The sequence below is a fragment of the Ceratotherium simum genome, chromosome 21 (genome assembly GCF_057802395.1).
Source record: "Ceratotherium simum simum isolate JZ-2026a chromosome 21, ASM5780239v1, whole genome shotgun sequence".
Taxonomy (NCBI): domain Eukaryota; kingdom Metazoa; phylum Chordata; class Mammalia; order Perissodactyla; family Rhinocerotidae; genus Ceratotherium; species Ceratotherium simum.
Genome location: NC_141920.1, coordinates 31,170,627 through 31,182,867, shown reverse-complemented (window position 1 = coordinate 31,182,867; position 12,241 = coordinate 31,170,627). Strand labels below are relative to the sequence as shown.

General features: G+C 59.8%; 1 protein-coding gene across 4 annotated transcripts; it reads left to right on the top strand.

The window, feature by feature from the left end:
• The first annotated feature begins 1,069 nt into the window (after nucleotides 1-1,069).
• Nucleotides 1,070-10,907, top strand: LZTS3 (leucine zipper tumor suppressor family member 3). Of its 4 annotated transcripts, XM_087445524.1 has the most exons (5): nucleotides 1,070-1,188; nucleotides 5,605-5,767; nucleotides 6,337-6,813; nucleotides 7,122-7,985; nucleotides 8,353-10,907. In XM_087445524.1, exons 2-5 carry the CDS (start codon nucleotides 5,696-5,698, stop codon nucleotides 9,049-9,051), a joined length of 2,112 nt encoding a protein of 703 aa, XP_087301650.1. In that variant the 5' UTR covers nucleotides 1,070-1,188; nucleotides 5,605-5,695; the 3' UTR covers nucleotides 9,052-10,907. The 4 variants fall into 4 exon arrangements, with proteins under 4 accessions (XP_087301650.1, XP_087301652.1, XP_087301653.1 ...); XM_087445526.1 differs by lacking the exon at nucleotides 1,070-1,188 and having other exon boundaries at nucleotides 4,346-5,789; XM_087445527.1 differs by lacking the exon at nucleotides 1,070-1,188 and having other exon boundaries at nucleotides 4,346-5,792.
• Nucleotides 10,908-12,241: the final 1,334 nt, after the last annotated feature.

Genomic DNA, 12,241 nt, shown 5'->3' with positions numbered 1-12,241 from the left:
AGCAAATATGGAAAAATTCACAAAACAGAAAACAGCCAGAAATAAAAACTATAAAATAGGATGATGGATGACCAAATGAATCAGCTGTTAACAGCTGAGATACAATGGGTTAAATCCCAGCCAAAGTGGAGGCGCTGCAGCTTTTAGGACAGACCCTTTGTGCCTCCAGGCTTTGCTAATACTGAACCCTAGGCCTGGCTTGCTTCCCGGCCCTATTCAAGGCTAAGGCATCAGTTCCAGGCTGACTTAGTCCTCCCGGCAGTCCTCCCAGGCCACCCGGGGCGGAATGAGCACTCGCCGCACAGAACGCGGCACGCGCGTGCGAAGCTGGTGCTCCGGGTCCCCTCTCATCCCCGGATGCAGCGTGCGGGCCGGGTCCAAGCCTCGTGCCAGGTGCGGGGCACAGGGTGAAAGCACTCAAACCCTGCTGGATTGTAACGTCTTTTCCTGGTCGCCCGCCTTTTCCCGCGGACGGTGAGCATCCGCGAGCAGCAAGTGTCAGACCGGCTCCGTTTGCTGACGGAGGGTGTCACGGCCCCTCGAAGCCTCCCACACGCGAGCCTGCGGTCCCCGCGCCCGGGCGGTCTTCCCTCGGCAGTGTGGGATCCACCCGTGATGGCTCGCCCCGCCCCCACCTTGCGGACTTGCAGGGTCTCACGGCGTCCGCTGGGAGGCCGCGTCCGAAAGAGCAGTAGCGGGAGAGGAATGGGGCTCGGGGCTGGGTGTCCCGAGCCCCTTCCCCAAACCAGAGGGGCTCCTCTAGGTCGCCAAAGATGTGGCGGAGGGCGCTGTTCCACTGCTTTCGTTGGAAAGGAGAGACTGCGGGCTGAGCCCAAGAATCCTGGGGAATAACAGGCGACGAGCAGACGGGCTCGGAGCAGACTCGTGGCGCCCTGGAGTGAGTGGTCCAGAAGGGTTCCACGTGCGGACCAGGATGCAGAGACGAAGGAGTTAAGGCACTGCGCCCCGCCCCAGCCCGGGGATTGGCGGCCCCGGGGGGCGTGGCCGGAGGGCGGGTCCGCGTTTGCCGCAGCCGCGGGTGGGCGGGGCCCGGGTGGGAAGCGGGAGGGGCGCGGAGCCGAGCCGGGCCCGCGCCGCGCGCCCCGCCGGGCGGGCTTCGGGCTGCGCCAGCAAGCCGGGCCGGTGGCGCCCTCGTCGAAGACCCCGCGCCAGATCCTGAGGCAGCGAGTAAGTGAGGCAGGGCCACCGCGGCGTCCCTCCGGGCTCCGACCTGTCGCCGTGCACACTGCACCGCGAGGCTCGTCCAGCCAGACCTGGAGCTGAGGAGGGGGCGCGTCCCGCTGCTGGGGTCCTAGGGGGGAGGGGAGTGGAGATGAGGCGATGATGTCATGGATGTTTCGCGGGGCCTGGGGGGAGGTGGCGGCCGGAGGGGGTGCGGCCCGGATTATGTCACCTCTTCCCTCTGCGCCCCGCCCCCCGGGGCCACACGCGTTGGTGCGGAGCACGGGGAGGTCCGGGTGGGATTTTCCCCACTGCAGAGACCCCCGGGCACCTCTTCGGGACGGCCTGTGGCCGGGGTCTCTATCTGTTGTCGCTGCGGGCAACGGGTTGCTGGTGAATGGCGAATACCCCCACCCCCCCGCGCGGAGGCTCGTGTGTGCGCGCGTGTGTGTGCTCAAGGGGAAGGGGGGGCGCTGTCAGCCCCCTCAGTCCTGAAACACGGACTTCATCAGAGCCAGAATCTAGGGGATGGGCCCCTTTCTCCTTTGTCGCCAAGAGAAGATGGATCGCCCCTCAAATCCCAACCAAGAAGTTCTGGAGACCTCTGCACCCCCAAAAGCCCTACAGTGCCCCCGATCCTATTTCTCCCTCAGTCCTTCTTCCGGGAAGCCCTTCCTGATTTTCCTGTCCGGATTCATTGCCTCTTTGCATTGCTCATAACTAGCATTCCCACACATTCTCTCTGCATCTCCTCAGTGCCAGGCCAAAAGACCACAGGACTCTGCCATCTGTGCCACTGGGGTATCCACAGGCCAGCTCCAAGGAAACCTCAGAGTGGCATCTCCCTGGAGTAGCCTGAGCCAAGTGTTCCAAGACCCCTCCCCACTAGGGGAGATCAGGGATGCTGTCCTGAGAGGCAGCATTTGGATTGGTCCTTGAAGGATGCAGGATGGGCACAGAGAGCTGGGAATAGATTGTGTGTGGAGTGGAAAGGGGCTCAGGTCGGGGTAAAAAGGATGGGCAGCAGGAGAGGCCTTGGTGGCCCTCCTGCAAGCTCTGCTCTGGTTCTGGGCGCTGAGAGGAATGCCACGCATTTTACCCATAATACATTTACTTAAGATTCCTATAAGGTAGATGTGAGAACCCGAGGTGAAATAACCTGCATGCGGTTCCACCTCTAATCAGTGGAGCTGGGATTTACACTTAGAGCTGATGCCTCCAGAACTCTGTCTCCTGCACTTGGCACTGCTCATGGAAGAATTTGGGCAGAGCAGGGACAAGATTGGCTTTGCCCTTTAGAAAGAGTCCCCTGGCAGCTGCACAGAGGAGAGAGTGCAGGGGAAGAAAGGTGAGTGAGGAGTCCCCAGCAAGGGGGACTGGCAGGAGGGGCTGCTGAGATCTTTAGGGGGTAAATGGGCTTAGCTTGGGGCCTCTGAGACCCTAAGAGAAGAGTGGAGTGTTCCTAGCTTTGGGAGGGACACAGGTAGGGAGGGGCTGGGTGGTCACTCCACCCAGGTGGGTTGGAGGGATCTGCCTATGTAACTCCCAGGTAGAGTCCATTTGGCCCCTTTGTGACTGCTAATACTGTGTGTAATGTCCCAGACACTGAGGGTTGATGGGACAGAGATAGAGGTAGAGTCGGGCAACAGGCTGTCATCCCGGGTTGTTGGGCTGATGCCATGAGGCTGCCTTTGCAGACCACACTCAGTTACCTGGGCCAGTTCAGGACCCTGACCTATAGATGAAGCTCAGACTCTTCCTCTGGGCTGAGTTTCTGCCTGTCAGGCGGAAACATATGCCCGTCCTTGTCCTGAAAGCTCCCTGCCGGGCTTTTGAGGAAAGAAGCTGTGGCAGCCCCAGCTTGGGAGAGGCAAGGGACAGGGAACGCTTGCATGGGGTTGACCATGACATGTTATAATTACGGCAAGAAGCACTTTGGGGAGCAAGGCTCCCGGGAGAGCTGCTGTGTGTTGGCAGTCATGGATTCCCTAGGTAGAGCACAGGGAGAGGAGGCTCAGAAGACAGTCTTGGGATGTCATTTCCGTCCAGGACTCTGGGCATCCTAGCCTGGCTGGGGACCATACACACTCCAGGGAAACAGTAGGGCAGAGTGGCATATGACCAGCCCCAACCTATGGTCAGATTCTCCTTTCCTGGATCTCAGACAAGGTAGTACTACATGTTTGTACTGCACCTTACAGTTTGCAAAGCACCTTCCCAAACATTATCCCTATCGCTCTCATGACCAACATGATCACTTCTGAGATTTTCTCCTGTCCACATCCAGGCCTCTGGCGTAGCCCCCATTCCTAGATCTCTAATCTCACTTTGGGCACCTTCCTTTGGCATGTCAACACACTCAGGTTTATACCATGCTTAATTTTAAAATTAGAAAAGGGCCCTTGGGTCCCAAACCACCTTAAATTATAGCCTTCTCTGGCCTTCTCTCTTGGCAGGGAATTCTCCCATCTTTCCCTCTAGACCTCTCTACTCCTGTAGTCTGGCTTTGCCTTGCACCACTTTTCTGAAACCATTCTCTCATAGACACCAGTAATGTTTCCACCTGCCAAATCCAGGGCATGCTCTCCAATCCCAGTTTTGCCTGGCCTTTTTTTAAACACTGGGAGCTGCTCCCACATTCTTGAAGCCCCTCATCTTGGTCTGCAGGGTCTGCTCCCTTCTACCTGCTCCCCCACTGCCTCCCAAGCTTCTGGGGCTCTGCCACCCTAGCTTGATGCTGGGCCCCACCCACACCACCCTTGAATGCTGGTGATGCCAGTCTCTCTTTCCATCCAGTATGTGAGAGACAACTTTCTCTGGTCTTCCCAAAAGCACCTATTTCCTCTACACATTCTCCCCCTGTCATGTTAAGGGTGTCACACCCACCCTGGGGGCCCCAGCCTGGATTCCTCACTTGGCCCCATCCCCTGAACCCCATCACTATGAAGTTTTGTCAGTTCTTCCTCCCAAACCCTGCCCAGGCCTTCCCACCGGTTCCAAGCCTCAGGCCACTCAGCTTCCATCCTCCTAGTCCCCAGCTGCTCCCTACACTGCACCCAAGGATAGCAAAAGAAGGGGGTCATGCTTAGGGTGGGTGGGTGGGTACTTCTGGGCTGAGGGGTAGCAGGGCTGGAATATGTTGCGAAGTGGAGGCAGAGCAGGGTGAGGCATGAGGGCACCAAGTGTAAGGAGGCACTCACTCTCAGGGTCCTGCACTTGCTGATCCTACACTTAAATTGCACCCTAGGTGCCTCTCTTGCCTCACCCTAGTCTCAGCCCTGCATGTGGGGACAGACTGGCCGAGGGAGGAAGGTGCTAAAGTGCTGTTCTCCGCACCTGGGGGTGGGGGAAGTGAGGGGCAGACACGGAGAGAATGGAATTTTACAAAGGCAGTCAGGACTGGCTTGGTGGTGAACTTTCCAGCCACCTAGGGCTGTAATTCCAGGTGTGGTGGCTAGAAGACTCCTGAAGGGCAAGAGTTTTGTCAGGATCCCCTGGTCTGGGGCCTGATAGGAAAGACACAGCATTAGAAGTGGGCATCTGGGTAGAAGACAGTCTGAAGAGCACTCAAGGGGCTGTGGGGTGCCACCTGGGCCCCTTCACCTTGGTAGAGAAGGAGGGCTCCCTGCCTGGTTTCTGAGTAGGGGGTAAAGGCCTAAGGGCGTCCCCTGCCATCTCTGATACACGCATTTGAGCGTCTACACCCGCGGCAGGCACTGCCTGGTGCCTCTGCCAGGCTGGATTATGCAGGTCTCTGGGGCAGGTGTTCCCAGGTGCGGACTTGAGACAAAGGAACAAGGAAGCAGGGCCTCCCTGAGTACAGGTAACCCGAGGCCCTGCTCCCCCGGCTTCTGGGGGCCGGCCTTGGGGGAGGAGGCGCACCCCGCAGAAGGGCTCAGAGGACTTCACGGTGAACTGAGCAGGGTCAAGGTCCACAGAGAGCGGGGAAGGGGAGGAATCCAGGAAGTCTTCCCGGTGGCAGTGAATTCTTAGAGTGGTTTTGCGGGCGCGGAATCCTCCCGGGCGCCGCTGGGTGCGGAGGCCCCGCCCCGTCCCCGCCCACCTGTGGAAACGCAGGCCCGGAGGGAGGCACGCCTCTGCCCCGGCCTCGGCCAGCCCAGGGGTCTCGGCCAGGGAACTGGCCGTGGGGAGGGGGCCCTCTCGTGCCAGTTCCCCGTGCGGCCGAGTTGCGAAGACCTCAGGAGGGCCCTCTTGCCACGCGCTGCCGCCGCAGTCCCCGGCCGTCCGCGGGGGACGGGGCGTGCCCGTGGTGGCGCCCTCTGGCGACCCAGATGCGCGCCACCGCGGCAGCTCCGGCCCACCCCCGCCGAGACCCCCCGTCCCCTTCCGCACCCGCCGCCGCGGGGCGCCTGGCACGCGGCAGCTCGGCGAGGTGTGTCCTTCGTTCCTCCCATTTCGCAGAGGAGAACACTGCAGTCCAGGATGGCCCAGTCGGCCCTTCCAAAGTCGGGCAGCTGGTTCGGGCCGAGCCCCGACTGCGAGAGTGAGGCACATGGCCCCTGCAGACCGGGCCGCGGAGGGTCCCAGGCTTGAGGACCCGTCGGCCCCCCACCTCTTTGGAAAGGCAAGGAGAGGAGCCTGCGCTGGTAGTGAGCCTCCACTTCTGCCCTTGACTGCAACGCCCTAGGTTAGGGGGCCGGGAAGGACCCCCACCCACAATTTTTGTATAGGGGTGGGTTTCTCTCCCTCTCTTAAGTTATGATGTTCCCTATTCGATTCAGGTATTGCTGTCCCCTTCCAACCCCATCTCCTCAGCCCATGCGGTTGGGATATAGGGGCCCAGACCCAGCCTAAATTCGGGGGGCTGTAGGGAAGAATTGAGGCTCATGGAGGAGGTGGGGTTGAGGCAGGAGTTGAGGAGTGGAATGCTGAGCTGAGCAAAGCCAGGAGGGTATGTGCATGGTGCCCTGGGGTTGGGCTTTGTCAGGTGAGCAACAGGCAGCCCCCATTACCAAGCTGTCACTCTTACCCCAGCCCCATTCCTTCACCTTGGGTGTCTGGGAACTCTTGTACCCGTTGTAGGGAAGGGGACACTGAGGGGCAGGGTGCGAGTGTTGCTGGGGCTGACTTGGCTGGGGGTGTGGGAGTGGGGGTGGAGCTGACCTCTCTCTGCCTTCCCACCTGTGCCCACAGTGCCCTCCTGGCTTAGTCATGGCGAAGCTGGAAACACTGCCTGTGCGCGCCGACCCAGGGCGGGATCCCCTCCTGGCCTTTGCCCCGCGGCCCTCTGAGCTCGGACCCCCGGACCCTCGCCTGGCCATGGGCAGTGTGGGCAGTGGGGTGTCCCACGCCCAGGAGTTCGCCATGAAGAGTGTGGGCACCCGCACAGGGGGTGGGGGCAGCCAGGGCGGTTTCCCTGGCCCCCGTGGCAGTGGCAGTGGGGCCAGCAGGGAGAGGCCGGGCCGCTACCCATCAGAGGACAAGGCTCTCGCCAACTCCCTCTACCTCAATGGCGAGCTGCGGGGCAGTGACCACACAGATGTCTGTGGGAATGTGGTGGGCAGCAGTGGTGGCAGCAGCAGCAGCGGCGGCAGTGATAAGGCCCCACCACAGTATCGTGAGCCCAGCCACCCACCTAAGCTCCTGGCCACCTCTGGCAAGCTAGACCAGGTCAGTCCCCGGGGCCTTTTATGAGGCATGGGAGGCAGCCCAGAGAGGAGGGTAAAGTGGGTCTTCTTGGAAGTCGGGTTGTAGGGGCCAGGATGGAGGCTGGGCTGGGGAGCCATGGGGTGGGTCTAGGGGAGAGACCTGGCTTCAGGGGGGCATGAGGTGGAGATTCAGCTGGGATTGACTTCTAAGATGGAGATCCAGTGAGGGTGGGAGGTGGACCTGAACAAATCTTGGCCAGGGAGCGGAGGCTGAGGCCGAGGCTAAGGCCCCATCCTGATGCCCACTCCCCCTTCCTTGCTTTTATGTAGTGCTCAGAGCCGCTAGTTCGGCCTTCAGCCTTCAAGCCTGTTGTACCCAAGAACTTCCACTCCATGCAGAACTTGTGCCCCCCGCAGACCAATGGGACCCCTGAGGGACGACAGGGCCCTGGTGGTCTCAAGGGCGGGCTGGACAAGTCTCGGACCATGACTCCAGCAGGCGGGGGTGGGGGCGGCCTCTCAGACTCTGGCCGGAACTCACTCACAAGTCTGCCCACCTACAGCTCCAGCTATAGCCAGCACCTGGCGCCCCTCAGTGCCTCCACCAGCCACATCAACCGCATCGGCACTGCCAGCTATGGGGGTGGCAGCGGCAGCAGTAGTGGTGGTGGGTCGGGCTACCAAGACCTGGCAACCTCTGACAGTGGGCGGGCCTCCAGCAAGAGTGGGTCCTCCTCATCCATGGGGCGGCCAGGCCACCTGGGATCGGGGGAGGGCGGAGGTGGAGGCCTGCCATTTGCAGCCTGCTCACCACCCTCGCCCAGTGCTCTGATCCAGGAGCTAGAGGAGCGGCTGTGGGAGAAGGAGCAGGAGGTGGCAGCTCTGCGGCGCAGCCTGGAGCAGAGCGAGGCGGCGGTGGCCCAGGTGCTGGAGGAGCGGCAGAAGGCGTGGGAGCGCGAGCTGGCGGAGCTGCGGCAGGGCTGCAGCGGGAAGCTGCAGCAGGTGGCCCGCCGCGCTCAGCGTGCCCAGCAGGGCCTACAGTTGCAGGTGCTGCGGCTGCAGCAGGACAAGAAGCAGCTGCAGGAGGAGGCAGCCCGGCTGATGCGGCAACGGGAAGAGCTTGAGGACAAGGTGGCGGCCTGCCAGAAGGAGCAGGCCGACTTCCTGCCCCGGATGGAGGAAACTAAGTGGGAGGTGCGGGCTGGGGGCTTGGGCCTTCTGCCTCTGTGTCCCCTTCCTTCTGCCCCTCCAGAGAAACCCAGAGCAGCAGCCCACCACTATCACGAGGGGAGTGAAAGGAGTGTCTGTGTGTGTGTGTGGGGGGGGGGGGCGGACAAAATCAATTAGGAATGTTTGTGAGGACCAGAGCTATCCTTGGGTCACGTAAGATCAGCTATGTCTGTCCCAAGTCAAAGGAGTGTGTCCCGAGTGTCATTTCCACCCAGTCTGATGAGGAGCTGCCCCTGAGCCCTGGGGAAGCTTGGTGCCTGTGGGACTAGATATGGGGCTCGGGGTGGGGTGAGCGAGCTCTGCCTTCACTCTGGCTTCTCCTCTCACCCAGGTGTGCCAGAAGGCTGGGGAGATTTCCCTCCTGAAGCAGCAGCTGAAGGACTCGCAGGCGGACGTGTCCCAGAAGTTGAGTGAGATAGTGGGGCTGCGCTCGCAGCTGCGGGAGGGTCGGGCCTCGCTGCGGGAGAAGGAGGAGCAGCTGCTCAGCCTGAGGGACTCCTTCAGCAGCAAACAGGCCAGCCTGGAGCTGGGGGAGGGCGAGCTGCCTGCGGCCTGCCTCAAGCCGGCGTTGACCCCCATGGACCCTGCCGAGCCGCAGGATGCGCTGGCCACCTGTGAGAGCGACGAAGCCAAGATGCGCCGTCAGGCTGGGGTGGCCGCTGCTGCCTCCTTGGTTTCCTTGGATGGGGAGGTGGATGCTGGTGGGGAGAGTGGGACACGGGCCCTGCGGCGGGAGGTGGGGCGGCTGCAGGCTGAGCTGGCGGCTGAGCGGCGAGCCCGGGAGCGCCAGGGCGCCAGCTTCGCAGAGGAGCGCCGCGTGTGGCTGGAGGAGAAGGAGAAGGTCATCGAGTACCAGAAGCAGCTGCAGCTTAGTTATGTGGAGATGTACCAGCGCAACCAGCAGCTGGAGCGGCGGCTGCGAGAGCGTGGGGCTGCGGGAGGTGCCAGCACGCCTACCCCTCAACATGGCGAGGAGAAGAAAGCCTGGACCCCCTCCCGCCTCGAGCGCATTGAGTCCACAGAAATCTGATTCCCTAGCTGGGCATGTGGCCTTTTGACAAATGCCCTGTCAAAGGCCAGAGTCCCCAGTATCCCGTCCCCGCCATCTCTCTTCCCCACATCTCCTACCACATCCCCAGACCAAAGAGGTTCTCAAAGCAGCTGTGACTAGGTCCCCCCTCTACCACTCTACCAGCTCTACCACTGCCCCTTTGGGCAGCCCACTCGAACCCTCTTCCCAAGGAGGGAATGGGGGAGGGCAGAGTGAGTGGGGATAAGGGGCCCCGGCAGCAGGGGAGCCATGCTCCCTTTCTTGGCCCTCCCTCGTTGGAGATGGAGGCGGCAGGCCTGCAGTGCCATGAGGTGACCCAACCCTTAGGTGGGTCTGGGCTGCTACTGTTGGCCACCCTGTGTCCAGTGATGCTCTCTATGCTCACCTCCTAGGCCACGTAGCCTGAGGGGGCCTGCATGGGGTCTGCCAAAGCTGACAGACCTTGGGCTCCTGGCCTCTCTCCTTCCTGCACTAGTCTCCCTCCCTGGGCAGACTGGCGGGACAAGTGGGAGCAGACGGCCTGTCTGTGGTTGAGAGGGCTACCTGTCCAGCCCCTCCCCACAAGGTCTCTTGGGCCCAGGCCTCAGAGCCTGGTCTGGTCCTGAGTATGGGTCCATATGCGTGTGCTGGGGGAGGGAAGAGCTGGGGCTGGAGGCTTAGTGCCCAGGGAAGATCTGCCCTCCTGTTCTTGGGAAGGGTCACCTGGAGGCTTCTTAGCTCTACCCTCACCCTTCTGGCCAGGATCCACAGGGCGACAGCCCCATCTGCTTGGTTGACCCCACACCCGGGGCCACTGTCCAGCTCTAACTACAGCTATTAAGTGCTACCTGCCTCTCAGGCACTACCCTCACCCAGTTTCTGAGGTTATATGAGTGTCTGTGATGTCTTCCTGTGTCTTCCCCCACTCAATTCCCCCAGCCTCCTTTCATGCTCAGAACATCATTGTCCCAGGCTGCCTCTTCCCCTAAACCTTACTTTTTCTTCCAGTAGAAAATTCTGCTTGATCTTTGGTGCACTGCCCACTTCCAAGCTCCACTGCGCCCAAGCCTGAGCCTGAGGCCCTTGTTTTGGGGGGTGGAGGGGTGGTTGTGATTCCACTTGAAGAAGGCGGCTGACCTGAGAGGAACACTGACCCCTGGGTTCACAGGGCCCTGAGGTAGCCCAGTGTTTGCCCAGAGTAGGCCTGGCATGGCCATCAGTGGGGGTTGGGACAGCCAGTGTCACTTCCTTCTTCCTCTCGGGGCCCTCTCAGAGTCCATCTCCCCAAGACAGGAAGGGAAAGGCAAATTTCTAATTCACCAGCAATAACAATTGGAGGAGGCTTGGCCCTCAGCCCTGGTACTTCTCTTTCACTCGCTTCCTCCCACGCCCAAGACTGGGTTTGGAGGGCAGGGTGGAGAGAGCTGATAACTACTGTGAGCAAGTCCCCCAACCCCTGACCAGCCTCCTCCCATGACTGGTGACTGTTTAACGAGCTGTGCGTCCCCTACAAAAATAGGAGTGCCCATCTGTGCGGCCTCTATCCCTCTGCACAGCCCCTTCCCAGTGGCCCTCACCAGATCTCTGAGCTAGGTGGGGGGCCGTCCTGGCAATCACTGCCCATTCCACTCACCCCTCACTGCACCTGTCCTAGAACTTGGGCCAGAGGGGCGGGGGGAAGAGAAGGCATTAGTAGGAAAAGAAATAGAAAAAAAAATATTAATAGACTCAGCTTTGGGACTTCCAACCACAAAAGAAATTATATATAAATATATATAAATATATATCTCTACCATATGTGATGGAAAGACTTCGTTTTCTTTTCCCAAAGAAATAAAATGGAGAAAGCCTCTTGAGTGGCATTCTTTGGCCTGCTTGTGCCTTGCAGGTGTGGGAAGTGAAGCGTGGGTGAGGGGGGTGTGGAGGGCAAAGCTGGAGTAAACAGGTTTCCCAGAAGAGGCATGAGACCAGAGGTGCTCACTGGGCCATGCCAGGAGGTTGGCCCGAAGCCCAAGTTGTCCAGGAGGAGTTGTAGTTCCACATTTCTGCCCAGTGGGGCTTTCTCTTCAGCCCAGACTGTCACCAAAAGGGTTTCAAGCTGGTTCCATCTCAAAATCTGGACACCAGGCTGTTGGCCAGAAGGCAGGTGATGCAAGACAGCTAGATGCAGCCTGCAACAGCCTGAACCATCTTACAGCGATTGGCCGGTGTTTGAGGGTGGAATACATAGTCATGAAGGCTGAGAATGGGTTTGTAATTAGTGGTGAGGCCCCAAAGGCAGAAGGGACCCAAGCGTGCTGTGAGCAAGGAGCTGTCCTTTATAGTAACTCCTTCGGCCATCTTCACAAAGCCCCCCGGTCAAGAATGCATTCTGCTATAAATAACCTACCTGATTTACAGGACCTCAAAGAGTCATTTATTTTTCCTCACCTGACAAAAAGTCTGGATGTGGGCACCATAAATGTCACAGATATTGGTTCATCAAGGATCTAGACTTTCATCCTCCTTCTCTCCCATCCTTAGCACGTTGCCCCTTCCATGCCACAAGGTGGCTTCCACAGCTCCATGAAGGGATTGGGGCAGCACCACTTTATCATGAAAGTAAAAGCTTTCCCAGAGCCCTGCCAGCATGTTTCCCTTTAAATTTTGTTGGCCAGAACCAAGTCACATGCTCCTCCCACTTCAAGGAAGGCTGGGAAATTGAGTATTTGGCTAAGAGGAACAGGATTGTCATGGCTGCCTAGCAGCAATCATGGTTCATCCTCTGGGGATGGGCCCTCTGCTCTCTCTGGGTTCTGCTGGCAAGGACAACATCATAATCAGCAACTAACAGTGTTTGCCCTGGTCTGGCCTGGGTGAGAAAACCCTCCCTGAGCAGTGGTGTCAGTGGTCTGGGGCCCCAAATGCTCACACCCAGGCAAACAGTGCCCTCTACAGAGCTCAGGAGTTGGGATGCCAGGCTTGGCTCTCCATGCAGTGAAGTGTCCTCCCTGCATTGGTTCTGTCTCCCTGACAAGATGATGCCCAGGAGGGAGCACCATTTCTCAGGTCCCCTTCACATCCCTTAGGATGGGCAAACCAGTAGCCAAGGCACTGACAAGGTATGACGATTCTGACCAGCAGGTCTCTAGTGGCACTAGGAGTGGCAGTATGCAGCCAGGTCCCCCTGGAAGGTCTCGGTACAGTCTCT

Coding starts and splice junctions, on each gene's coding strand:
- LZTS3 (XM_087445524.1), top strand. CDS start 5,696: ATGGCCCCTGCAGACCGGGCCGCGGAGGGTCCCAGGCTTGAGGACCCG. Junction 5,768..6,336: donor CCCCCCACCTCTTTGGAAAG/GCAAGGAGAGGA, acceptor CTGTGCCCACAG/TGCCCTCCTGGCTTAGTCAT. Junction 6,814..7,121: donor CCTCTGGCAAGCTAGACCAG/GTCAGTCCCCGG, acceptor GCTTTTATGTAG/TGCTCAGAGCCGCTAGTTCG.